General features: G+C 47.7%; 3 protein-coding genes across 12 annotated transcripts in view; all 3 read left to right on the plus strand.

The window, feature by feature from the left end:
- Positions 1–129: 129 nt before the first annotated feature.
- CtsL1 (cathepsin L) lies at positions 130–3,058 on the plus strand. Of its 2 annotated transcripts, none has more exons than XM_031971372.2 (7): positions 130–297; positions 1,200–1,310; positions 1,547–1,699; positions 1,785–1,982; positions 2,078–2,283; positions 2,373–2,524; positions 2,656–3,058. In XM_031971372.2, exons 2-7 carry the CDS (start codon positions 1,215–1,217, stop codon positions 2,871–2,873), a joined length of 1,023 nt encoding a protein of 340 aa, XP_031827232.2. In that variant the 5' UTR covers positions 130–297; positions 1,200–1,214; the 3' UTR covers positions 2,874–3,058. The 2 variants fall into 2 exon arrangements, with proteins under 2 accessions (XP_031827232.2, XP_031827233.2); XM_031971373.2 differs by having other exon boundaries at positions 216–359.
- A 77-nt stretch (positions 3,059–3,135) lies between these two features.
- dlt (codanin-1 like protein dlt) lies at positions 3,136–7,936 on the plus strand. 5 transcript variants are annotated; one of them, XM_031971368.2, is made up of 10 exons: positions 3,136–3,536; positions 3,732–4,027; positions 4,101–4,377; positions 4,466–4,626; positions 4,710–5,303; positions 5,367–5,600; positions 5,677–6,036; positions 6,122–6,290; positions 6,369–6,637; positions 6,869–7,936. In XM_031971368.2, the coding sequence occupies exons 2-10, from the start codon at positions 3,746–3,748 to the stop codon at positions 7,022–7,024; spliced, it is 2,502 nt and encodes an 833-aa protein (XP_031827228.2). In that variant the 5' UTR covers positions 3,136–3,536; positions 3,732–3,745; the 3' UTR covers positions 7,025–7,936. The 5 variants fall into 5 exon arrangements, with proteins under 5 accessions (XP_031827228.2, XP_031827229.2, XP_031827230.2 ...); XM_031971369.2 differs by having other exon boundaries at positions 3,136–3,485; XM_031971370.2 differs by having other exon boundaries at positions 3,146–3,210.
- A 1,001-nt stretch (positions 7,937–8,937) lies between these two features.
- The window catches only part of LOC116424668 (adhesion G protein-coupled receptor E3), a 47,233-nt gene continuing 28,361 nt past the window's right edge, over positions 8,938–27,809 (plus strand). Inside the window, exons 1-3 of one of the 5 annotated variants that reach the window (XM_031971377.2) lie at positions 8,938–9,951; positions 10,186–10,417; positions 11,595–11,792. In XM_031971377.2, the coding sequence (XP_031827237.1) occupies positions 11,614–11,792 (179 nt within the window). In that variant the 5' untranslated portion in view covers positions 8,938–9,951; positions 10,186–10,417; positions 11,595–11,613. Of the gene's footprint in view, positions 9,952–10,185; positions 10,418–10,437; positions 10,684–11,594; positions 11,793–27,809 lie in introns of those variants that run through there. The other 4 variants (XM_031971378.2, XM_031971374.2, XM_031971379.2 and 1 more) reach the window with 4 other exon arrangements.

Consider the following 27,809-nt stretch of genomic DNA (forward strand, 5'->3'; position numbering starts at 1 on the left):
TGTTTATCAATGAACTGGTAATAATCGACATATTATTATAGTACTTATTATTTACCTAGGCATCTGTCTTTCTCTTTGGTATTTCTTTGTTGGAATCTATAGTGACTATAACGGAAGTTGAGAGACGCTGTGGTGTCCAATTAATGTCCAGCAGCAAGTAACGATGAATCACGTAGTAGAAGGGAGGGTATAGAATATAGGGAAGAGGCAGCGTCTCGTTAGTTCAAAGCGACACGATACGCATAATAGCTTCTGTTTTATTTATAAGGAATCTCCAATACTAAGTCTCCGTGTTTGGTAAGACACCCAAAAATATTCTAATTACTAACGATCGTTGTATCGACATTTCGAATCTAACGGTATCTTTTGTTCCTTAATTTTCATTTTTCTCACTTGACGTATTCATCGGGTCGCGAGAATCATCGTTCAAAATGTCCCGTTGCTTTGTTATACATGTTGATAACCTTCGAGTTTATTTTTCCTGGATACATTTGCTTTTCTCTCAAGGAGACGCGATCTTCCTTCGTTTGAATGAATCATTGATTTCTACTTCAAATATATCAAGATATTCTGTTATTCGAGGAAATATGTTTACATGCTACGACTTTAAACTGTCATTGTTAACCACTGTTAAACGGTTTGAAAGTTTCTAAATCTAATAAAAGTGAATCTTTCATATTCATTTTGTTTTACCTACGGTGACTTCGGACAGGTTGATCGACATTTTCCTTTCTTAACGAACGTTGAGCACATTCTATAGCAAAAATGAAAATCGATACAATCTCTTTGTTCGATGATCCCCCTCGGATACATACGTTAACGCGAAATATTAGTTTCAATGTCGTCACTATTAACATAATCTTTTGCGTCTTTTGTTTTTACGCGTAGAATACAGCAATACTTGAAAATATGTTCCGTTTTTCGTCATTATTACTTGTGTAATTTAAATAATAAAATGTCTTGCATCCTTTTGTTGTTACGCGTACGAATTTTTGCTCGTTAATAATGTCCTTGGTATTTCTTAAGAATACGGTATAATATATAATTTTTTAACATTAATTTCATATTACATTACGAAAATATGAAAACAATCGTATCATTTAAAAAGAATTGAAACAAGGAACAAAAGAACCTGTTTTTTTAAACAAAATATATTTCAACAATAATAAATAAAGTTAATATTTTGTACTTTCTTTCAGATAAAATATAGAACCATGAAAATCTTATTATTCTTAATTGTGGCAATATTTACCACAGCACAAGCTGTTTCCTTCTTCGAAGTTGTCAAAGAAGAATGGGTGTCATTTAAGGTACATAAATCATTTGCACAATGATCATATTTAACGTTTGCGTTTATTTGTGTGAAACACTAAAAAATTTTATGTTCTTACGTATATCAGTAACGTGAAGCAATTAAATATTACTATAGGTTAGCCTTATACACATTATGGATAATGTAAAATTGTAATAATCTCTAATTATAGATTTATGAATTTCTTATTATTATGTTTTTAAGTAAAAAATACTTCATATTATTTATTTACAGACAGAACATTCGAAAGAGTATAAGTCTGATATCGAAGAAAAGTTTAGAATGAAGATATTCATGGATAACAAACATAAAATTGCAAAACATAATACTAATTATGAAAAAAAACAAGTTGGCTATAAATTGAAGATGAACAAATATGGAGATATGGTAAAGAATATTTATATAGCTTATGCATATATATATATATATATATTTATTTCATTTTTTACATTTTCCAATATTATATTTTTAGCTTCATCATGAATTTATAAATGTATTAAATGGTTTTAACAAATCCGTAAATACTATAACTCGACCATCTTATACTGGAGCTATGTTTGTTGAACCAGCAAATGTTCAACTACCAGAATCTGTAGATTGGAGAGAGAGTGGAGCTGTTACTCCAATTAAAGATCAGGGGCACTGTGGTTCATGTTGGGCATTCTCATCGGTAAAGTATATTATTAACAGTATCTAATTAAATTTATTTAACATATTATTGTTACTAAATTAATTTTTTTACCTGGTATGAAATTTTGATTGTAGGTTGGAGCTCTGGAAGGACAACATTTCCGTACTAAAGGAGTTCTGACTTCTTTAAGTGAACAAAATTTAATTGATTGCAGTGGAAAATATGGTAACAATGGATGTCAAGGTGGAATGACGGACGCATCGTTCCAATATATTAAAGAAAATCATGGTATCGATACGGAAGAAAGTTATCCATACGAAGCGATAAATGATAAGTGCAGGTAACAGTAATGTATAATGATACAATCTGCCTAAAGGAAATTTTTATTAAAAGAGCAATATTGTATTAAAATTATTTTCTTGATTATAGATACAATCCGAGGAACAGCGGTGCCGATGATATTGGTTTCGTAGACGTTCCCGCAAACGATGAAGCTAAACTCAAAGCAGCTGTTGCTACTGTAGGACCAATTTCTGTTGCTATTGATGCTTCTCACGAAACATTCCAGTTTTATTCTGAAGGTTGGTTGGGAATAATTATAAACATTGTTTTAATGTATCGTGTATTGCTTGGAAACATAACAATTACAAATTACGGTTTTAAATTAAGTTCATTGAAGGTATTTATACTACGCATTGTATTCAAATTACAGGAATTTATTATGAACCAAATTGTTCTTCGGAAGACTTGGATCACGCAGTATTAGTAATAGGTTATGGAACTGATGAAGATGGTAAAGATTATTGGTTGGTAAAGAACAGTTGGGGAACAACATGGGGTGACAACGGTTACATTAAAATGGCTAGGAATGAACGGAACAACTGCGGCATCGCAACTGCTGCTAGTTATCCCCTTGTTGGATCTCAATGATGATATAACACCGTAAATACCTTTAAGGATAAAAAAAAACGTTTTAAGGAACGAAATCAAATAAGTTAAATCACACATGATATACTTTCCATTCATTTGTGGTAACATACATTTCAATATACTGTATATAAGTGTATATTTGTACATTGACAAAATAAAATATATATATTTTACAAAGATATAAATTATTTATATTGATAAACCTCGTAATTCGCTGAAACGAAGAAGTTTACAAACACAGAAATTACCGACTGTTACTAATGTATTTTTAAAAGCAACATGGATACCGTTAGATCATGATATGAAAGCCGTCAACGATCGGATGTGGAGCATTAAGGCATTAATATGCATCTATTATAAAATATAATACTACGATAATTAAATTAATTTTCAGTAAACAGATTGTAATTACGTGTATCAATACTGTGCAAGTTTTATTTCATTAACGAAAATTTGATTGTGTATTGTAAATATAACCTACAAATTTTGTATACCTGTCGACATCAACGTCATGCATTTGACAATTTAAGTGTAAACGAGTATGTTAACATATTTCATGCGAGAACATGTGTTCCAAATATAACACATTTATCAAAATATATGTTTAAATAAGTTACGTTACAAAATATTATACATGGATTTGAACATTTCTATTTACATTAAGTACAGACTTTTATTTCTTAAAGAAGATATTTCATTAATACATGTAATTTAAGGAAAGTTTATTAATTATTCATTAAACACGCCTGTAATCATTTTATTTCATTTAAACCAAAATTAACTTTAATTAGAAAATTATATTACTATGGTGTTAGTAATTCAATTTTTATAATGGAAAATATTTCTTATTTTTTCTAGCTTATCAGAAAACAATGGGAGAATTAAATGTTTGCTTTCAAATAGATACAGATAATCGAGAAAACTTTCCATCCGTAACTGCCTTTCAGTCTTTCAAAAAGCAAAGAGATGCATTTTATGAAATATTTAGATTGTGGGAAGAAAATCATACAGTACCAGGATGGACATTTCAGATAGCTCTAGGAAGTAAAATACGAAGTATGTTGACTTTGCACAATGATGCTATAAATTATTATCATTTTGCAAGATTGTTTAAATCTCAACTTTTAATTTCATGTGTACATAAAAGACTACAGGTAGGTATAAATATTCCCCTAATTTATGACAAATATGTACTTTTATTCTATTGTTTCACCTTTTCCTTTTTAGTTGGAGGAAGAAGATGCTGAAAGTATAAGTTTTTTAAAAGCTTTAAAACATGTAAATCCACAAAAGCTGAATCAACTTCAAAAACGTTTAGTAACTCCACAACCCTCCAAAAATCAAGTCATGGAACCATCTTTTCCAGGAGTTCAAGAATTTTTCAAAGACTTCATATTGTTTGCTTTTAATCCAATTTTTTATGTTCATTTAGAAAACTGTTTGATTCATGAAATAATGGAATTAAACGATACCCAGTTCAGTGGGAGTGAAATAGAAGATTCAGGTATTGATATGTTTTATAGAGTAACTGGTTAGATGCTTCTTTATACTTGGATGTTTTTTAATATTTAAATATTATTTATTTATAATAGAAACAATGGTCGATGAACAAACACAACAAAATTTTAGCACCTGTTTATTCAGTTTACGACTTCTTGCAAAAATCTTAGGACTTATTATGTCTATACCTTATAAATCAGAATCAAGTAACTTTCAAGATTTAATAGCTACTCAGGTAGAAATAAGAAGTAAGGTAAGTTATACATTTAATGTATAGTTAAGTCTGATATATCTATACTATTAGCACCTGAAACTAATGTTACACTCTTTTTTCAGATGTTACCAACGATACATCTACATCTCTGCCTTCAAAATGCAATAGCATCAGGAAGATTATCATTAACTGTGCCCTGGGTAGCAAAATATTTGGCTATGATGGATACTGTGACCCTTCGATTACCATATTATAAACATGTATTAGAGCTATTGTATTACATATACAAAGCTGTAAACAATCAGGATTCTAAGGCACCGGATACTACCATTCCTAGGCAAACGGCGATACTCTTGAAGTCTACTTTAAGTTGGTTATTTGATCTACCAAAATTTCCAAAGGATTTCTATCCTTCGTGGCAAAAGGCATGCAAAATCAAAGAATTAAAAAATTTGGAGCAGCTTGATAAACATTATGTGCAAAAATATGTATTGTTAGGAGAATCGATAGATCCTGTGGCATCCAGCAAATGCAATTTGGACAAGTTAAATATCATTAATGACAACACTATACGTATATGCTGCCCTACAATTGGACAAGTACCAATACCGAACACCAAAATGAATTCGAACAATTGCAATTCGAATAAGCACATTACTCCCGTTTCCAGTCAATTACTGAAATCTACTAAAAGCACAGGTGTAAGAAACTTAGAGGTAAGCTTATGAATTATACGAAAATTTGATGAACGATATTACATTGTGAACATATCATTTTAGTTACAACTAGAGAAAGCATTTTTTCACGGACAACCAGCGTCTACCTGGAAAACTGTTGATTTTGTATCGGAAAGGGTCGCCTCGGTTTGCATTAAACATATATGTAATACTCTACTGACGTCCTCCAGAGAAGCAAACTTGAACAACTTTGGGAAAATATTGAAGAAAAAGCAAAGCGAAAGACAATCGGAAAAGGAAGAAGAAACATTGTTCAATAATATTTCCCATTTCAAGGTCATTTGTAAATTCTTTTATAAATTTCTCTTGCATTCGATATATTATTTTAATCACAATCATATAACACTAACAGGCGTCCGTACTGGGTGAAATGAATATGTTAGCTGCAAATATGTCCAAGGAACTGAAGGATCAATGCGAATTATCTATACCGACAATTTGCGAGACGCGTGTTGTTAAATCTATAGAATCTTTGTTGGCAGAAGACTCTCAAACGTCGGTTAAAGAAATTTGTGTGAAAATCGCAACGAGACTGGCTACTGAGCGTATACATCAGTGGATACAATCTTATATAGTGGATTCATTATTTTTAAAAGACATGGAATTGGAATTAAATAGATTTTTCAAGAATAGTTCACCATTGCATACTGTTCAAGAGAAAAAACATAATCCGAATGCTATCAGTCCAACTACTATCATGGACGACTTAAGAGTACGTATATATAATACGTGTATTTGAAATATTTTCTGATTAAGCTAAAAATCAAAGGATACTTTCGTTCATTGAAATTGTTTAGGAGATTATGTGGGATATACTCGATAATGCTGGAGTATCTTACATAACGATGACCTCAATCACAACGATATTAGACAACCTTTATCAAACGTTGACCGAAAGGGCCGACCTTTTAGCTGGTCCTGAGAAAATTTTGTATTTTCTCAGTTTAGATTTTGCTCTGTTGCTAGGTACAGATTTACCAGTTATCCAGTTATCGATTTTTCTATCCGCGAAGATAATATATCAGGGTTCTTTTACATTTACAGCTGCTTATCGGAGTGATCTGTTCACCGAGAAGGTTCAAGACAAATTCATTAAAGTGTGGTCGATGAGTCGTTGGAAGGCCTTAGAATCGGATTCTCCTATATACAGAATGTTTAGTCCGCGGAATGTTATGCTATTGGCGCAACCAGAAAAAGATTACGTATGGCCATTTTTCGGAAAATTTATTAAGAGATTAATGGCAAAGGACATTCTAGACATCGACAGTTTCAGCGATCAGTGTGTAGCGTTGTTTAGACAAGACTGGCCCGCGGTAAATATTTTTTAGGTGCTCCTACTAAGTGCGTATTTAAAACAAAAAAATCTATAAATAATTGTAGATGAACTCTCCGACGAGAAAATTACTGGTTATCTCCAGTTAACGAGCTTCATCGATTTAAACGTTTAACTTAATCGATTAATTGATCGAGTAATAAAGTCATATAAATCATTGGAAGAATGATATGAAAAATGAAAATATTTATACTTTTCTGTTTGCTTGTAGCCTATATTGAAACATCTGTCGAGTTGCTTAACGGAAGCCATGGTGGATTTCAAAGCATCGGACGAAACGGCAGAGAAAATGAAATACTTACTTGGATGGATCGCCGAGACGTACCACGAGATAGAATTACCAAATGACTATAGTCCTATAGACTGATCTTTCTCGTTTCTTAACCTGTTAACTAGGAAAAACAAATTAATTCGACATTTCTATTGATCTATGTTTCCTTCGTTTCCTTCGATTGTTTTTCATTTCTTTATGTTTTTCTATATATTTCTCAAAAAACTTTTCAGCTTAGTTCCATTGTAATAACAACAACGGTATAAATTAGGTTGTATCAAGGTACATGCGTTACAACTTCATGTGTATCATGTGATACGATGGGGGTTTTCGTGGTCAAAGTATCAGCTGGTTAACAGGTTGACTCGTTCAAAAGTTACAGGCTCTCGCGAGTCTGGTGTCATACAGCTCCTCTTATCGAGGTTTTCAGGTGTAAGAAGTCTAGCCCTTTTAGAAAAATTCTCTTAACGTTTCGTTAACATTATATGTTAGGCACGATCGACGTCTCGAATGACACACCAATAAATACTGTCAATGATAGCAAAATGGTGGGATTATTTTTCCGGGAGACTGTGTCTTATACCAAAAGCTTCAACACTAGGAACTATAGGTTGACATACTGTATGTGTAATATAATTGTTGTGATATGCATGTAAATTTCTGTAAATTAACTAACTTAATGACGGGAAAGACGCGTGTCCGATGCGTCGCCACTTGAGAATTGCTCTTACGCTATATTACGTAATTGTAAGCTGACAAAAGGAATTGTAATTTTATCGAGAATCGTTCGTTCCAACGTGTCTGGGAATATTGGCAAGAACCAGGAATAAACGAGCGATGACAATTGGGACGACGAACATGCCACCGATTTTGTATTTCAACTGTGCACAAATCAACAAAAACAGCAAAAGTCTCTACTCGCTGGTAGATCTGAAGTTGTTCTCTGTATGTAAAATTAACACTTGGATTTTATTCCATCGAATACATATTTTATAGCTAAGAATTAGACTTTAATTTTCTATAATTTCGCAAAGATTTCTTTTTCAAACGATCTACCTGATTTCCCTCGTAATCGTTCTCGATTTCCTATCCCAACGCGATTGTAAATACGTATGAACATATTAAAAACTACCTTTCGCGAAACGGTTAATTATCTCATGCTCAGCCGATGAACGATGTTTCGAGAAACTATAAAATGCAACGAAATCGTCGACAGTTTCGCTATTTTCGTTAGAATCGTTTCCATTTCAGGACATTTTCGTTCAGAATTGTTGCATTAAAATATCAAAACTTATTTAAAACTGACATTCGACACGCGCGTAGTAATCGATTTATCGAACAGTATGGTTACGCGGTTTACCTTTTGCTTTATTCTAAAGAAATAAAGGACTGCAGCTATATGTGAACAGATTTATGCTTCAATTTGTTTATTTAAGTCAGATATTTCACGGTAACGGTTAATATATCGATAAATAAGTCTTCTCGATAATCGATTGTCCGAGATTCATTATTTCGCCCGCAAACGACTCCATTATTTTCAAATGGACAGCGTTTTAAACGAGTCCTAAATAATTCAAATCTATCTAATGAAATTTGTCTGGTTATCTATATTCGTTCAGTTCTAGCATTAATATCCACGAACGAGCGATGAACAGATAACAGACAATTGAATAAAAATAATACATCGCAACAGAACAGAGCGATCGTTGGTCCAACGCGTTCGAGAACGAAGCGTTCCGGAATTCGCACGCGACCGACTAACAGTTCGCATTTCGAAATGTCCCTACCCGTTCGTTCGCGATATTTCCGGCGTGGACAAAGGACCAACGTTCTATAGCGTGACGAAATCTTTACGTACCGTTCAAAATCGGACGTTACACGCCCCCGGAGAGTTTCGGCGAATCAGAAAGAATTGGTTCCTCTCGGTACCTAATTGTTCGGGTACATGCGCGGTTCGAAGTGCGCGAGCGACTTAAGCGCGAACAAATTTCACTCGCAGTTTGGCGGCGTCGCTCGACCAGTTCGCATGTACACCGTTCCTTTTTCGTGGTATTCCGACGAACGGAAGTGTACACGATCACGCGTGAAGCTTCCCTCTTAATTTCTTCTTCGCGCTCGGTTCCTATGTTGGCCATGTATCCGCATTCCGCGTAACGAGACGAGGCGTACACCTCGTTCCGAATTCTCGCACCGCATTTCAAATGAACACCGTTGAACTATTTCCAAGGTTCCGACTGCCATCGGCGCGACGGAACATTTCGTCGACGAAACGGTTCCGTGGTTCACGCGTGGCCAATCGGATCGTTCGAACGCTGCTCCCGGACAGATATTGAGATATCGGTGCGTCGGACAACGAACGATTCCCGTTTGACGGTGCGTTTTCAATTTCCGTGCTAATCGTCGACTTTCCGATCGCGAACGAGACGGCGCGAGTAATCGATCGCGGCGATAATCTCGAGCGAATCGAACGGGTGGTCGATCGGGCCGAGATGGGAGAGCGAGTAGTCGACCGACCGGTAATCTCGAGCGTGTGAGGCGAGCGGCAACCGCGTATTTCGTCGCGAGCGTTCGTGGGAGGGGTTCGAGGGATACGGAAACGAAAGCGATCGTGCATACGTACCGCGCGTTAGCTTCGCTCGTCAGATCGATCGTTGGAGCGAGAACGAGGAGGAGAACAAGAGCGATAGCCGAGCAGCGGTTGCTAGGACAGGAGGGGGGGCCGGAGCACGCTGTCGCGAGGATGTTCGCGGCGTGTGCGGTGCACGCGAGGAACGGGGCACGACGGTTCCCTTCGCAGCTCCCCTTTCTTCAGGGGCGCGGTTTCGTTCGCGGTCCCGTGCGTCGATCCATCGCTTGAGCAGCACCACGGTCTTCGAATACTCGTCGCTCCCGTCTTCTCGCCTCGAGCACGTGTTCGCCGGCACGTGGCGGACGCTTCGCCGAATCTGACATGCCTCGCGGCGTCGTTCCGCGATCCCTTCTTCCGAATATTCCTCGACGAGCCGAACCTCTCCTTTCGTGAGGTGAGTATCCTTTTCTTTCTCGTTCGTTCGTACTTTTATCCTCGATATCCTCGCACTCTCGTTACACTGTCGCGTGCTCGCGGCGGGACCCGTTGGAAACGCGACTAACCTAGAGAGACACTCGCGTTTAAACTCCTATACGAACGATCGAACGCGTATCCGCGGGATGGAAAACTCATTCATCTCGGCGTTCGTGGTACTATAATATTTACCTTCGAGAAATATACCTCGCAGCGATCGACTCTTCGATAAGGAATATCGCGATAAATTGGCGGGAACTATCGGAGAAAAATACGCGGGAGTCCCGGATGAAACCGCACCGCGTTCGTTAACAAACGTTGTTCCGGTTTGGAGAGGCAGCACGCGCGATACACCGAGTCGAGCTAATCCAGAGTTAATTGGACGAGGATATCGGCTTGCGTCGACTCGCTCGTCGAACGGCAGAGACGTTGGAACGGAAGAAAAGGTACTTTCCAGCGCGTATCGCGCCGCGAGGAAATTCGTTAACCTTCCTCGACGCGTTATCCGTTTCGCGTGTGATTCGCTGGGACGGTAGCGCACGCTTTCCGCTGGTAAACGCCGGGCAAACCGTGAATCGAGGCATTAGCGGACCATTAACGGGCAGAAAAGAGGTATCGGGTATCAGTCGGCAGGCGGCACCGGTACCGGCAGTTCGTTTGTGACGGCTTACCGAGCGTTCTCGTGAATCGAGCTGGAAACCGAGGCGATAAGGTCACTATATTTAACGAGTGCCGAATCCATGCGCAAAACCAGATAGAAAAATATACAACGACCGGCCAGTTTGTCGATCGCTCGACTTATTTGCGAGCCGTGCTCGGCCGACGTGGTTCCCCCGGAAAAATCACCGTCCCTCTTTCGACTGTTCTTACTTCTGAGCGGCGAGACACGCGGCGGACCGTGTTCGGACGATAACTTTGATCGTGAAACGGTGTCGTTGATACTCGAACGTAGCTGCGGCTCGAAACAAACTAGAAGTCGCGTGTCCGTTGGGGGATCGAGATCCACGTTCAATGTTGCAGAGTCACGCGAATTCGCTCGATCGGTGAATCGATCGGAATTTCTGCGTGCCGAGGAGGACGCGACAAACGCGAAAACCCGGCGAAACGTTCGACGTTCCCTTCGACGCGACAATTAACCGTGGAATTTGCTTGGCTAACGGTGATTACGCGACAGCTGGAAATGTAGTGCATTACTCGGAATTTGCGTCGAAGGGGGTGGGCGGGGGAGGCCGCAATTTGCGGTCGCTGGTGCCGGGCGCCATTTTGATTCGCCTCTTTACAGGAAATTACCGGACCTGTTTCAATTTGCCTTTCCGGGGCGCGGCGGCGCGACGCGGCAAATGAAATTATTTTCCAGGTGTCACAGCTCGAAAGAATATTGCTCTCGTTCCGTTCCGTTCCGTTCCGTTCCGTTCCGTTCCGTTCTCTCGCGCTGTTCGTGGTTATTTACGATACACCTTTAAAGGCGTACCTTTCAATCGGCTGGCCGCGTTTCCCGACTCGCCCTGTTTTCGCGGAACGATTTCGGAGCGAGTTAGAAACGATTTAGGAACGATTCGGAAAGGAGCACGCCTCGCTGCCGTAACTCACTTAAGAAACGCTTCGACTCGTTTGCGCTCGCAGATGCTTGTGTAGCGAAGAAATGGAGACGCTTTACACGGGAGCGATCCATGGGTACCCCCAACCGAACGGCGGCCTCGCTAATGGAATTTCCACGGGAATCGGCAGCTCGTTCGATCAGGACGGCGTTTTGAGTCTCATCGTCGTTCTGGGCGGAAGCTTGTCCCTCGTCGCGCTGGTCTTCGCCTTCATTACCTACAGGTAAGTGGAGACAAGTCCATTAGCTCGACTAATGAGCGCGCGCCCGCGTTCCGACGCCACGCGAAGCGACGCCACGCGAAGCGAAGCGGAGGCTCCCTCCGTCTTAAACAGTTTTAAGGATCGAGGATTAAATACTCGATTCGAGGGGAGGCCAATCGATTACTTTCAACGAGAATCCCTTCGCCTCGTCACTCTTCTTCTCGTTTATCCGTAATTAACGGCCCCGATTCAACGGTAGATCCAAACGCTTCCAATTTCGCGCCGAGGGAGCAAATTATTGCCGGCAATTTCTTGCCCCTTCAAAGAGATTCATCACCGATATATCGGACCGCGCGGAATTTAATATTTCGCGTTCACTTTCCCAGAGAGGCAAACAGAGGGAGAACGTTACTGACGCGATTACCCGGAACTCGCTGCTTTTTCAATTTCCGAACTCGATCGATCCGTCGGAGGAACGCAAAGGAGCTGGCATATAACTGTTTTTCTAGGAAAATCTGTATAATCACCGTGATACCGTCACCGGACAATTCGCGAGGACGACGACTCGAAATTCGAGGGAAACGGTTTCTTTCCGGGCAGTGTCAGTCGTCGCCGCATCGATATCCCCGAAACTACGCGCGTCGCCCACTGGATACCCTCGCGAAGTTCAATATAAGTTATTAGTTTCCGATCGATTCAACTCCCCGCACCCCCGGCGCGAGGTCTTCGCGATATTCCGCAATAACGAACGGTCGAACCGGTGACGGTGGAAACTTTCTAACGCCGAGCTCTTCGCCGGAAATTGGGGGAAATGGAAAAGCACGGCTTCTCTCTATCTTCGTCGCGTTGGTCAACGCTGCTCGCCGCGTTCCCGGCGTGGGATAGAAATCCGAAGGGAGCTCTCGGCTATCGCGACTGTCGCCGCGTAATCGAACCAATCGGTAACCGCGGAAAGTCGAGAGAACCGCAAAAATCTCTTCCCTTCTCTGTTTCTCGAGGAGAGAAACCGCGAAGAAACCTTCCCTAAACCGCGCCAGGTCCGTTTCGAATCCAGTCGCGGGCGGCCGCGATAATAAAACGACTTTTCGCTTCGTTTCGCGTTTCCGTGGTTCGAGGAATTTTTACTCTACACAGAAATAACACGGATCGCTTTCCTTTCCGCGAAGAGGAAATCAATTTTCCTCCGAGTACTCGGAAGAAGACGGGTCCACTTTTTTCTCCCTGAAACGCTGCCGCGGTTTCCATTTTCCTCGGATGACGTCTCGTAATGCGATAACGAATCGTTTCCGTCTCTCGTCTAACGCGGGGCTCATTTTTAACGCGGCTTACCACCTAGACGGATGCGCCCACATTTACTTATGTAAGAAACGCGGCGAGGGTGGGATCGGTCCGAGCGTAGGACGATCCGAGAGTCCGAGGATCGATCGAAAGCTGTTCGATCTCGGTCTAATTTCGTCTCGCTTTGGTCAGGTTACGTTTCGCCTGTTCGTGTTTGCCACAGGATGCTTGTTCGCCGTGCTTTGCTCGGAAACTTCTGTAACGTTCACCGTTCGCGAGAGTGTAATTTCTCCTCGTCGCGTCGACGGTCCTGTCGGCAAAAACTATCGAGCACGGCGAGCACTCTTCGGTCGTTCTTACGTAAAGGCTAGTCTGCTCGACGAGAAAAAGGATATCGCCCGCAGGATATTAAAGGTCGCGGGCGTATTGTAGACATGGAAAAGTTCCGCGCGAATTTCCCTCTAAATCGATTTTTGATCAAATTATTCGACGAGAAGGCGAATCCTCCATCTTTCGTTAACTGCTGGATTTTCTACCGAGCCAGCGCGCAACGCGGAATCGAGGAGGATCGCGCCTTGCACGGGAAATGCGATTAACTTTCTCCCAGACGCGGCGGCGCGGCGATTGTCGCGCAAACTTTTCGATACGAGACAATTCGGTGCTTCGAAAGAAATTCCTGAAAACTTTCGGAACTTCTGCGTTAATGACTATTAAGCGAAGCATTCGGAAAGTTCTCGGCGTTCGAGTCCCGTTTAAACGAAGAATACAACGCAACGACTCTCGTGACGATCGACTCCTCGGAATTTCATCGAGCTATATCGAGCGGCGGCAAAGTTATAGACGTTTGATCGGCGTCGACCTAACCGTTCCGCTGTCCACTGTGATCAATCGCAATTACCGAACAATTCCGAGCGCAACGTTCGACGAGGAAGTTGCCGCTGCAAGTCTCTGATGCGCGCAAGGCTCGTGTAACGATAAAAACGATCGACGAAAGCAAACGCGTCGTCGATATCGTTGAGCGCGCCGCGGCGCCGCGGCGCCGGGTGGTCGGGGCGCGGAACAATCGCGAGTTAATGAGCTGCCCGCGATTCGTAACCGTTCAATTGACCTCTTTACAAATATCGAAACGATTCGATTGCGCCCGCCGCACGGCAACTTTACCGTTTAACCCGCACCGTTTTTCCCCACTTATTTTTTTATACAATTCGATGGTTATTAACGGCCATTATCGCATTCCGCCGTGTCCCGTTGGATCGAATACATTACCCGATAATCCGTCTGTCTCGAACGCGGGATCGTTTAAACCACGCGAGAAAACGTAAGGTGGAAAGTTCTCCCGAAAAAGCCCGTGACGTCCCGGTAGCTCGCGCATCGTCGTCGCCATGAATGTTTGACGCGCTTCTGTAAATTGCTTGGCCTCGGAACGTCGCCGAAGATGGGTTTGAATTATTATCCGGGATCCGCGAAGCCCGGAACTTTGAATTATTGATTCGCAGGGGCGGGGGCTCGTCGCGCGCGTTGTTCCGTATTTCATGATTTTTCGCGGCTTCGAGCAAGGTCGCGGATCAAGGTACCGGTTGTTCGGTTAACGTCGGCGAAACATCGGCGCCCCGCAGCCACGGGCAGCCGACGCCGCGGACGGGCTTGTAGCTCGGGCGCCACTCTGGATCGCCGGTTTCTCGCCGATTTCAGCGTTAAGGAATTTTCCGACAAGCGTGAGTTATGGTCGCAGGTAGGCGGCAACTCCGCGCCACGCTGTTCGGCGTCACGGTAATCTATCATGAATAATATAATTGACTAATGCCACGGCGAAGCGAGCAACTCGAATTTCGAGACAAGCCGGCGAGAAAGTTCTTATCGTTCCCGAAGCGTCGAGCAGCTGAACTTTCCAACTAGGACCGATCGCTTTTCGTCTACGTCTTATCCCGTCGGGGTTCTTAATTAATACTCGCTCGATACGTCGGCCGGAACAAGATCGAGATTACCTTTTCGTCCCTGCGCTTTCCTTTCGTACAGTTTAGTTTCGTTTCCTCCTTTTCTTTCCGTCGAAACAGCCAATTCAATTAGGGGCGCCAGGTGCGTCGGAGCAACGTTCGTTTACCGTCGACGTCTTTGAATCGAGTTCCCATTAACCGAGCCTCCGGCCGCGGATGATAGCGATTGGTCGAACGAGGCTGATAATGCGGCAAATGTCTGATCGACCAGCCACATAATTCATACCGGTGCATTATTCCGCGTGGCCAGGCGCAATCCTCTTGATCGGCCGCTCAGCTGGCACGTCCGACGCGAAAGACCGTCCATTCTCTTCCATCCGCCTCGGCCCGGCCGAGCCTATTAGAGCCGGCCCGTGGTTACCAATTACCCGCATTTTACGCGCCAGGCCAGGCTACACTCCCGAATCGGATAAGATGCAAAGTTAATCGACGCGCCGGGGCTATCGAGCAGCGCGGTCGACCGTTTTCTATTTTACTCGAAAAACATCGAAATCTGTCCGCTCGTAAATTTCCTCGGGAGAGCGCCTCCTCGATAGTCGTCGAAGAAGAAAGGAGAAACGGGTCGTCTCGAGCTCGGTAGTTTCAGCGCCGAGTCGAGTCCAATATCGGCCAAAGTTGAAAAGTATTCGAGAGTACTCGCCGAAGAAAAGAAACTTTTGCTCCGAGTAGCTTTCGCAAATGACGCGAAAACAGTTCTGCCGGGTGTAAAGGTTCGGAGCCCGATACTCGGCCAGACAAGGTTAGTCTCCGTCGTTCGCGTGGCTCCAGTCCGAACGGTTCGCGTGTCTCGAGTGGAAAATCAGCGAACGACGCGGCCCGGACCGGCGTTCCGCGCGGATCGCGACAAGTCGGAGAAATCACGCTATCTCTCTCCTTTCGGCGGTCGGCAGGCGACCCGGTCCTCTATCGAAGGAGAAACGCGGACGCGTGATCGGCCGATCGGCGTCGACGAGCAAAAAGAATCGCTTCGCGCGGATCAGCTCCGGGATTACCCTCGGATTACGTTTCAATTAGTCGAGGCGTTAGGGGGACAAGAGCCGTGAGCCGAGAGGCGCGCGCGGTATGTGGGTCGCGTTAGGTGGATTATTTTCGAATCCCAAGGAAAACCGTTCCGCCGCGCGACTCGAAAAACTTGACAAACTTGACAAACGCGACGAGGCAGCGGCGAGAAAGAGAAATAGAGACAGGGAGCCCGAGTCGAGTGTACTTTATCACGCTGCACGCGTCATAGAAATCTGGAACGCGAGCCGAGGGGAAACCGAGCGAAAAGAAATTTCGGTTTCGTTCCTTCTCCTCCCGGATCGTCGGCCGTCGTTTCCTCCTGTCGTTGATCCGCCCGGTCCAAGTGGCGTTCCGATTTTTTGCCGAGTCGCGGAACGCCCTCAAAGATATCCGCTTTCGTCGAGGCCGGCGCGAACGATTCCTGCCCGGGGTTAACGAAGGCTTCCCGCGGATTACGTTAAACGTATTAATGCCGTGTAACGGTGATACTTTTTTCCTTTGAAACGAATCGATAGCCAGCGGACACGGTCGCCTGGTCGAACCGAGATGCGCCGCGGCTCGTTTCGAGCAGGACGCGCCAGGTTTATTCGGCCTCGGAGACCACCTATGGTCAACGGCCATCGACGATCATCCACGAGAGCGTCCGCGGCGAGTGGCGAAATACGGCCCGAGGATCCCCGAGGATGGCCAGAAAAATCGTGGCTGGCCAAGACAGTTTCGAGTGGACCGAGACACTCGAGGCGAGCGGAGGAGTCGGATGTGGCCGAAGGCGACACGGCGAGGAGCTCCAAAGAGCTCTAGCTAATTTTCGGTTCCGTTTCTATTGTTCCGGCGAAAGGGATCGATCGAACGACTTTTGCTCACGGTTCGTCGAAGATCGACGAATTCAATCGGTCCACGCCTAGCGTAACGCGACGGTACGTTCGACGAAAAGATCCGTCGAGCGACGCTTCGAGGATAGAGCGATTCGACGGAGACGAAAGGGGCAGCAGAGAGAGAGAGAGAGAGAGAGGGAGACGGGGGCGGGGGCGGGCCGGTCTGCAATTAAGCGCATTCTGTAGAGTAGCGTAGAGCGTGTCGGCCTCGGTCGGGAGGCGTAAATAGTGAGGCTCGTTTAACTTGATTTTCGCGTTATCTTTAACGAGGTTAAAGTTGCTGCGACGCTCCATGGTCCGGCCAATGTCGTTACGCTCCCGTTACACCCGATAGATACCGGTCTCGGCAGAGCTTACATAAAATTCGATTCGTTTCCTCCGAGCGTGTTTAGCGAAGTATCCGATATCGCCTATCGTCGGGCGCGTCTGGAGCTTCGGCTCGTAAATAACCGAGAATCCACGGCCGCCGCGTTTATCCGATTCCTCTCCGCTCGCAGTTTCCCAGGGTCGATCGAAAAATTGAAACTTTCGAATCGCGGACGTACCTGCGCAAATTACGAGGTTAACCGGCCTGAATTCGATATAATGGAACGGAACGGAACGGAACGGAACGCAACGAAACGAAACGAAACGAAACGAAATGGAATAGAATCGAATGGAACGGAATGGAATGGAATCATCGGTACCGCGATACGCGCGATTTAATTGGCTCGATGATAGATTCCCGTGCCGTGGCAATTACTACGTTACGTTAATTTCTCTCTGTTTCCGTGGCGACGATACCGCCGCGCGGGCGCACCATCCGAATCAACCCATCTATATTACTTACACGATTAATACGGTCGCGGCGAAATGAACGTCCCGTCATCCATCTTGCATTAATTCGACGAACCGCTGGTATTTCGAACAAACATTCGGATCTATCGTGGCGCGTCGCATTCGCTACAGCATCGATCGTCTCTCGATATCCGTTACGGATGTTCCGCGATGCTCGGCTGCAAGTCGACCGATGATTAGACGAACGTTCTCGCTCGGCCTGCCGTTTCCTCCGCTTTAAAGCGAGAAGCGAAGAGCGGCGCGTCTCGGGACTCGATACCCAGATTTCCTCGCGTGTCTTCTCCTCGTTGAATGTCGTCGAAATAGAACGCGGTGCGGGATCTACAAAAGGTTCCGCGGAAGCCAACGGAACCGTGCATCCGTTCGCCTGTAAAAAGAAGAACGCTGGAGACACGTATATACACGCGGCTTTCGTGTCGTTACACAGGGCATCTTCGCTGGAAGATGCACAACAGCCGAGGGAAACTTTTACAAATGCGTTCCTTCGCGTTATGAAACTTGGAAGGGTTTCTCGGAAAGAAGTAAACAAGTTAAACCAGCAAATTTCTCGTAAACAACGGAGCACGGGAATAAATATGCTAACGCCGAGGAAAACGCGAACGGACGAGGAAGAACGGAAGAGCACGATATTTTAGTGCCACGAGGAGATAATAAATCGGTTTCGGAAGGAGATTAAAATCAGCTGGCAAGATTAACGATTCCGACAAGCGTATTTCTCGCGGCGTGCTGGCATTGTTTTCGGCGTGCGTTAGCTTCGCGGGGAAGCGGGACATTTCCGTAATTCTTCCCCGGAAATGAGATTCGCGTTAACCGGCTGCGAGACGGTGTTATTATATGGGAAGCGACGGAGATTACGGCGGTCACTTTTTCTTGGAGAACGTTACGCGGAACAAAGTAAATTCCAGTTTCAACCGTCCACCTCTAAAGTCCTCTCACTTCCCGGCGTGGAGCACGACGGGCCGCAGTGGAACAGGCGTACAACTCCGTCCTGCCTCCGAAAGAGCAAATGCACTGCCGTCTCGGCTAGCTCACATCGACGCGACACTTTCGTTCGCGCGAAGACAGCGAGAACAAGTAATTCCCTAAGAAATCTAAATCGCTTAATATTGCCGCAACCGTTGTCCGGACTCGCGGGCAACGCCGGAAACTTCTAATTGTATTTCCCTCCGCGTTCTCTTCTCCGTCATCCGATTACGCGCCGCGCCGCGTCGGTCAATTTGTACGTCTGGTTGCCTTTGGAAAAGGCCCGCTCGACGGACTTTCCGACGGTCGAATCCGTCAGCGAGATTCGAGACAGAGCTGGATGCGAAATTCCGACTGGTTTGTTTCTCATAAATAAACGAGCAGCCGGCTTCGTTTAACGCGTTCGTTCCACGAGCGGCCACCGGTGATCTTCCAGACTGCTTCGATAAAATTATCCCATTGCCGCGATAAGAACGTCGATGCCGAGAACGAATCAATTCTTTCGATCCGGATCTGTCAGGTCCGTGGTCGTTCGTCGTAGATTACCGAGAAATTGAAACGGCCCCGCCGTCGCGATTAATCAACGAAGAAGATTTGATAGCGATAGGTGGATCCAGCCGCGAACAATAGTAAGAGAATTACGGTTATTATACGCGGACACGTACACGTCTAGCTATACAGGTATGCGGATACGAGCGCCTCCTCGGAAAATGGTAATTGGTCCCTGTCCGCCGGCTCGTAATACCGACGCGCGTATATTACTCGGCTGCCCGTTGGCGCGTAGCTGCCGCGTACCCGTCCCCGAATTCAATTCGCGCGCCAACTATGCGACGACGAGCGAGCACGATGAACGATCTCGCCGAGTTTTCCATCGAGTCGACGTTTCTCCGCCGCGAACGTCCCGGGCCGACAGCTCGTCCGATCAGCGGCTGACCGGCTCTACTGGCGGAGCGACTCGACTCGCCCGTTCGACCGCCACAAATCGTTTCCCGATACCATCGATCGCTCCTTTTTTTCATTAATTCGTCACGTTCTCGCGGATACAACGCGGAACGGCGGAAACGAAGGTTCGGCCGTCGAGGGTAACGACTCGATACGACTTTCGAGATCGGTCGCGTTCGCGGGTTCGAGGAGCCGGAGGTCTCGCGGCCCGGTTTATCCCCGATTATCCCCGTGTTCGAGGATTAGCTGCTCGCGCGAGATTCGTGGCGTGTAATTAATACATCGGTAGAATTTCCGGGCCGTGGCAACTCGACGTTTATTTGACGTTCCACGGGAAATGAACGCGCCATTGTTGTATCGCAGACGCGGCCGCAGCCATTAGACGCCATCGCGAAACGGCCTTTGAACTGCACGCGCGTCGCACAGCACGGCATTCCGTCCCATCCCGTCCCGTCTCTGGTGCTGCCGTCGTTTGCCGAACGCGAGAATAACCGTACGTTATCCTCGCCGAACGATTCCTTTGCTCGGTCTTTCGAATTACCTCCCGCCGAGCTGTTCGCATCGATGCCTGTCGTTTAGATTCCCTTTTCCCTTTTTTCCTCCTCGCCGTCAAAAGCCGTTAATTATGGCGCGTTAATTGCGTCTCTTTTCGGTAAAAGCCTGGCATCTTTTGCGCCTTTTTTTAAGATACCTCACCCTCTCCGCAAATCGATACTTCTCCGGGCCGCGTGCATACGCGCGCAGCTACGTGTACGCGCGTCGCACGTACACGCGGTCGGTTCCACAGCGTTTCCAAAGCCGACAGCGACGGATTAAACATTCGAACCGGTTCCAGCGGTGCGGAAACGCGGATAAAAATTTCGTACGCGTCGCGCTTCGGCTTCGATCCGTAGACACGTAGATCCGCGTTGGTGAACCAACCGAGCGCGATGCGCAGCGTATCGATGGAATCGACCGATCAAACGGAAACGCTTCGATTTAAATTCGTGTTTGCTCCGACCACGCGTCCCGTCGCCTCGCGCCGCCTCGCGCCGCCTCGCGCCGCCTCGCGTCGCGTAACGCGCTTTCCGATTCTTTGTCGGTCGTTTTTCGTTTTTAATCGCGCGACAGTGCGATCGCGCGTTCCCGCTCACTTCAACGCGATCCGCGCTGCCCCGGGCACTCGGAGATTACGGCGCGTCGCGGTCTGAAATCAATAATTTAATTCGGTGGGAAGACGAGGTCGCGAGACGCGTTCCGCATAATGAAAGCACTGCGGGTACGACGCATACCTCCGTATAATTCCCGGAGAATTCCTATTTGAACTTAATTCGGGAAATTGAATGCAGGCCGGCTGACCCGAGTCGGTCCGCGCCGAGGGACCGGCCGAGAATTTCCCGCCGCGGATCGCAAACGAGTCCGCTTCGCCGGGAACAAGGATGAACTTTCGGCGTGCTCGTTAAATTCGCCGCGCGGATCGATGATTATTTTAAAGGCGGGTCGGAATGGTTGCCGACCCGTCGCCGAACCGCTGCCTACGCGTTGCGAGCGAATCCGTTCGGGAAGCTTCCCGAATCCAACCACGCGCCACCGAAATCCGTCGTCTCCGACGTCTGAAACGTTGCGACAACAGGTATCCACGAGGTGTCGCGTAACTGCTGGCACAACCGGACGAGGGCTGATTCTGTGTCAACAAGTAGATCGATCGTATCGAATCAAAGTTGATCACTCGGGACTTCGTTTTCGAAACTCTCGCTGAAAAGGAGCGTGCCCCGTGAATGATTAGCCGCGTTAACATTGTACGCTCGCGCCGAGACTTTCGGGGGGCAGCGACCGAGTTGAATTTCCATTCTCCCACGGTAAGTTTGCTCTTTAATGATCGTGACGCAGCGGCGGCAGATAATTACCCGCCGTTCCAACGATACGCTGGCCCGCGACGGGACCACCTCCGCATTAGATTCGAGTTGGCGCCGCGTTGGAAATGAAAACCAGCCTCCGGGCTTCGCGTCCGGAAAGTTGCGACGGAACGGTAACGACTACCGCTTTGACCGTCGCGTTACCCACGTTCGCAACTTTTCCGTATAGATTTCGAAATGAATTTTCTCCCCGAGCTATCGAACGAATCGGGTTTTCTTGGATTTAGGAGTCGCGAGAAACTCGAGAGAGAGACGGATCGCAAACGACTTTTCAGTTTCCGTTTAGCAGGGAAAATTACTTTGACCGTTGAAAAAGTTTCCTTTCGATTTTCGTGGCCCGAGTTCGGTCGTCTTCGTAAATCTCTCCGCTCCGTACCTCGTTCCCGTTGTTAAAGCCTTAATTCCCTCGACGGTCGGATGCAGTGCACTTCCGTTGCTTCCACGAGAGTCAAAGAAGGAAGAGAGAGAGAGAGAGAGAGTAATGGCTTGAAAAACCTCGGGGGGAAAGATCGTGGCTTCGCGATATCCTTTCACGGTGTCGCGGCTTCGCGATTTTTGTTCCTGAATAAAGTAAGAGGCTTACCGGGAGAGGGGCCGGGGCTCCCTTCAATCATACAGCGGGGATCTTAACGATCCCCTGGAAGCCGCGAGGATCTCGTATTCTGCACGCGCGCGATACGTTTCCCTTCCTCGCGCCGACATCGAATTATTTCGATTAACCTCGCGAAACTTCTGATAGGCTAAACTCTGCGCGGATCGAATACGCGTCGAGGAGCGTAGGAACGAGGAGAAGAAGAGAAAGGGACGGGAGAAAGGAAATGCGGAATCTCGACTCGCGTCGAGGTTTCCAGCGAATAGGTGGAAATGGGAAAAAGCGCGTGGTTATTAAAAGGCGAAACTCCGCTCGTTGAAAGGATCGCGAGGGAGGAGGCGCGCCGCGTTATCGAGGCTGAAAAGCTGAACAGCTGAACAGCTGAAAACCGGGATCGCTGAATTAACGAGCGGGCCGGGCTAGGTTATCGTTAGGTAAACGGAGCCCTTTAGCGGCCGAGTTTCTTGGCTGAAATAACTCGGATACGCGCCAAATCTCGGATCTAATCCCGGTCTCGCCCGCGCGAAATCCGGATCTTTAGTGGCTGTTCCGGCGGCGCGCGTTACGAGTTTCCTTATTTGCTGACTGGTGCTTTCCGGCTGGCCCTCGTTCCTCTAACGAGCACTCGTTTCGTACCGTGCCCGCAATTTCGACGGATTTCGCGGCGGCGCATCGATTTTTCCGGCGCGCCGCGCGTTCTTTTTCCCAGCGGGAACACAGTCGAACCCGGGGATACGGTTTTCAGCGGCGACGTTTAACCGTTGATAGCGTCTCTCGCCGACGCAACGTTGATCGATGGGAAATTCGATGACGTCGCATCAGTCCGTGCATTACCTCGACCCCTTTTCCCTCGCACAATACTTGGGCGATATTCGATCCCGCCGTGGCCCGACTCGATCTATTTAGGAAGAGCTGCCGGATGCTCCGGCCAACGTTCCAAGATCTATACGCTCGAGCGGGGTGCGGTATACGCGGCGGACGCGTATGTCGGTCAGCGTTATCGTCGGATGATCCCGTTGCCGGTCAAGGCTGGCGCGACCGTTCCGACGCTCGCGGAACTTCGCAGCTTCCGACCCGCTCGGAAACGATAGCGACGATAAGATCGATGTCGAGTCCAAATATTTACTACGCGGCTAATGCGATCCGCTTCCAGCTCGCGAGTGGCTGCCAGCCAGGTTCTCGCGGCGAAAAATGCCTCGGCGAAGGTCGGGCCGCGCTCGTTTTCCGGGCATAAAACGTTGTCATCGGTCGCCGGCTCCGTCGAAGGTTAACGCGGCGTGTCAACCCGCGTTCTTCTTCGTTTGCCGTCCGCAAACTTTACCCGCGCCGTCATTCTCCTAATGGATTTCCAGCTCTCCCGCCCTCCGTCCCTCTCTCCGGTTCTCTCTCCGCTTGGCCGGCAACCGACGTCGACTCAAAAACCACTTTGTCTTTCCGCTATTGTTTTCCCTCGTCCGATGGACGCGCACTCGTGCCCCGGCCGATCCCGTCTCGGCGCGCGCGTGCACGTGCACGGGAAAAAGCTTTTGCCCTCGGTCCGACGAGAAATCGAAACCGAGCGCGAATAATCAACCCTATCCGGTTTAATCAGCGCGGCATCGAGTTTCGAATTTATCGATGAAAACCGTTCGCCGGGAAACGGACTCGCACTGTTGCGCGAAATTGGAGTTGTAAATGCGGGCATCATGGTTCGAGCAATTAACACGGTAAACGGTCAATCGTTTAAAACCCGATGCATCCCGCCGCGAGTCGACGTTATCGAAATTCGCGCGCTTCCGTTCGCTCTCTTTTTCCTGGCTCGGTTTCTCGGTTTCTCGGTTTCTCGGTTTCTCCGATTTCGATCCTAGCTCCTTCTCCAATTCCTTTCGCGCTCGGCTGCGATTCGCTCGTTATCGCCGCGCAACGAAGCGCGCGACTCGTTGGGACGAAAGCGAATCGAAAAGTTTCTGACCGGTCATTAATCAGGGAACACGGACCGTCGAGTTCGATGGTTCTCGTGACGTCGAAATACCTCGCATCGCGGTTCACCGCTGTTCGACGCGTCGCGCTCGACCAGCTGTCGGCGCCACCGAGATTTCAAGAGTCTCGATAGCCAAGATAGTTCGAGGCAGAATCGACGATGCTCCGTTTAACTCGTCACGGTCGCCCGTAATCGTTTCGGAAGATTCTCGGGCCGCTCGTTCTCGACGAGGCTCGAGAGGCGAGGCGATTAGAAGCATTTAAACGCGCGCCAACCGGGACGCTGGCGATTCGAAGGAAATAAGAAATCGTTCGACGCTTTGTTCGGTAACGACGGTCTGCTCGAACAGAAAACATTACAAGATAACTTACAAGAAAACATTTCGACTGGAATGCCGTGCTTTGAAAATTGCATTTCGATCATTTTCCTCGTTAGTTCGAACACGCGCGTGTTCGTTCTCGCGCAGAAATCGAGGAACATTTAAATGGCAGCGTGATCCGATTAATCGAACGAACGTTAATCGCGGTTAAATCCGGCGTGTAGATTCGAAAGCACGCGTAATCCACGCGCGCTCGGTGGACCGATGTCGCGTGTATCTAATTTCGCTGGGTGTTCCGCGCGACGGAAGCCCGAGGAAGGTGCGACGCTTACCTCGAACGAACGAGGCTCACGGTTGGCTCACGGTTGGCTTACGGTTGGTTCGTTTCTCGAGACTGCGTAGACGTAAGCGGCTTAGGGGGGCCCTTTCTCCGTGGCGTGCCAGCCTCTCGGCCGAGATACTCGCGTTCCTCGTCCCCTTAATGTCGGCCCGTCCCGGCTATCAGGCGTCCTTTTAATATCACCGCGAGAAATTGCGCTCGCCCGACAGCTTTATTCCGGCCGTCTCTCGTTCTTTCCTAATTAAGAGCCGCTCGATTCAGGGCCGAGAGATAGCGCCGGTGATTTCGGCGCGTCCGCAGCTTCTGTGCGAGCATCGCGACGCCTCTCGCGATACGAGCAGCCGGAATGAAAGGGTACTCGTCGCTCTCGTTCGCGAGCTGGAATTAGCGGACGAATCAATGACCGACCTCGGCGAAACGTTCGCGAGAGATCTCGTTCGCGCGTCTCGAATTGATCTTCTCCCGGTAAGTTCCACTTAGTCCTCTTTCATCGTTTATTCGTCCGCGGAGCGGGAGACGACGAGCGCCTAACCGTGCTTCCCCCCGAGCAACGTGTACCGCGGACTAAAGTAAATACGATATAAATATAAATCGAATGTTCCTTTGTTCGTTGACCGTTCGGTCGTTTCGTTCCCCGGTCAATGTATGCTATGCCTCGAATCCCATCCGCTCTCCGAGGCGAGATCGTAAAACTCTACTTATCTTTAGTGGCCTTATCTCGAGCGTACGCTAACCGTGCATGTATCCCGCTCGCCGGGCAAAAATAACCGAGGGAAAACTCTACGGGGGAGTTGGCCGTTTTCCCAAAAGTTTCGCCTTCTCGTCAGTTTCTCCCCGGGTCTTCCGGTCGACGTACCGTCGCGCGAGAGCGGCCTAAGTGCTCGGCCCGCGGGAATCGGATGGGAAAGCCGCGAGGGGACGAACGGAAAAAATGGAATTTCGACGTCGGTCGATAAGCTGTCGAGTGTTTGATGGATCGAGCAAGCGCGGCGGACGCGGGTAAACCGCCGCTGACGCTTACAAAGCGAGGGAGGGGGGAGACAGGGCCGAAAAGAAGGGGTTTGACAGCCAATTCGCGATAAAATCGCGCGCAGCTCCGGGTCGAAGGTTCGCGCGCGCTCCGAAATCGGTCGGACCGACGGAAGAACACCGGGGTGGGACGGGAACCGAATCGGCCGAAAGCCGGTGGAGAACGTACGTCCCCGCGAATCGCTCGTTCGACAATTTTCGCGCGTTTGATTTCCCACGGGGGAGCCCGCCTCTCGCGATTCGCTTCTCATCGATTCCGCTCTCCGGCCCGCTGTCTACGCTCCGCTCCGTCTCTGCGTCCCGTGCGTGAACCAGTGGTTCTTAATCGTGTCGACATCGCGCCGAGTTCCCGTGTCCTCGCAAGTTCTCCTTTACCGCGATTAGGCGACGAACCTAACGGTTCGACTCGCTCGATCGCTCGAAGCTGCCGTCTCCGTGGAATATCCGTGGGACGTATCGTTTCTCGATCAGTTCTCGTAAACCGAGAAATTCTATACGTTTGAAAGGCTCGAAGGAAATACGTTCCGAAAGCCTTCTATTACGATCGTTGAAAAGATAACCGATGCTTCTTCGAGATTGCTAGAGAAATCGATTTACCGGTTACGCGGGCCGAATCAATTAAAATTTCAATAGCGGATTCTATAGGAAGATTGAAAAAACTGGATTCGTCTGCTCGGTAGTCGCAGCGTCGAGGCTTAGCCTTCGATCGGTCGCACGCGTCGAGCACTGGGAATCGTGGAAATCCGGACTGCGTTCGTATTTCCGTTATCGTTGCGTCGTTATCTAGAGAACTATCCGTTTCGGGAGGAGTCGCGGAATCTGACTCTTATCTTTTTAGTAAGACGAGACTGAGGCACCTTTATGACTGATCGGAAGCAAAGCCGCTCGACGGACGAAGCCGAAATCGCGTCTGTTCCCCGTGGAAGAACCACTGACGAACGAGCACGGTGCCGCAGTGTCCTGGGAACACTTTGTACGGCTCGTAAAGCGTCTCGCGATTGAATTAGGCCTCTCGCATCGATGTCTCGAGGAAAACGGCCTTTGAACGCGACACACGAGTACGCCGGTATCGGGTGACCTCTCGCCGTATTTACCTCCTGCGACGGGCGACAACCAGTCAAAACAAAGCGCGAGCACCCGGGCTCGCGCGCGTCTCCTCGCGGTTCCGAGAAGCCGAGCGAAACACGTTCTTCCTATTAGAACGCGTTTCGTTCGGAGGCGTCGATCGTTCTCGAGTAACGCTTAAAGCGACGGTAATCGTCGGCGACGCGTTAAATCCAGTGTCCCTCTGGGCACTTCCGAGCCGCAGTTCCGCGAAACGCGAGTCCCCTGAAATTCGAAACTAATTTCCGCCAGCACGCCTCCGCGCGAAGTGGATTTCGCGTAAGTGACTGTCGCGATGATACGCTTTCGTCCGGGTGCTTCTCTCGGCAATAAGCTTCGGAATTTCAGCGGGGAGATTGGCCTCGCGCCGCATACGGGCGAAAATGTACGACGCGGCACGGCGCGAAAGCCGCATTGCATATTCGAAATGGCATATAAGATTACGCCCTCGCCGATCCCTCGCCGTAACCGTGCCTCTCCCGACGGAATCGCTCGCAACGCCTCGAGATACTTCGCTGCCGGCCTCCCGTATCTCTCCTCGCGCTCTCGCTCTCTTTCGGTTGAAAGATTTTTCGATTTCCCGGCGCCTTTCAGCGCGCGCCGCGATAAAAGAGCCGGCTACTCGAGATCTTATCCGCGCGGGTCGCGAAAGGCGCCGATCACAGCCGCGTTTGCTTCGTTTACGGACGATCGTTCGGCTTTCATCGTCGCCGGGAAGGGAAAACGATCGATTATCGAGGGTGCCGTAAATTTATCCACGCGTCGGTGCGGACGGATTTCGCCGTAAGGGTCGTTCGAGAGACCGAGAATACCGGGAGTCGCGAGCGGCATCGTTACGCGCGTAATCCTATCCGACAGAAGTTAAGCGCGAGCAACGCTAACGAGACGGATTCTTCTCGGGCGAGTCG

The sequence above is a fragment of the Nomia melanderi genome, chromosome 5 (assembly GCF_051020985.1).
Source record: "Nomia melanderi isolate GNS246 chromosome 5, iyNomMela1, whole genome shotgun sequence".
NCBI classification, from domain to species: Eukaryota; Metazoa; Arthropoda; class Insecta; order Hymenoptera; family Halictidae; genus Nomia; species Nomia melanderi.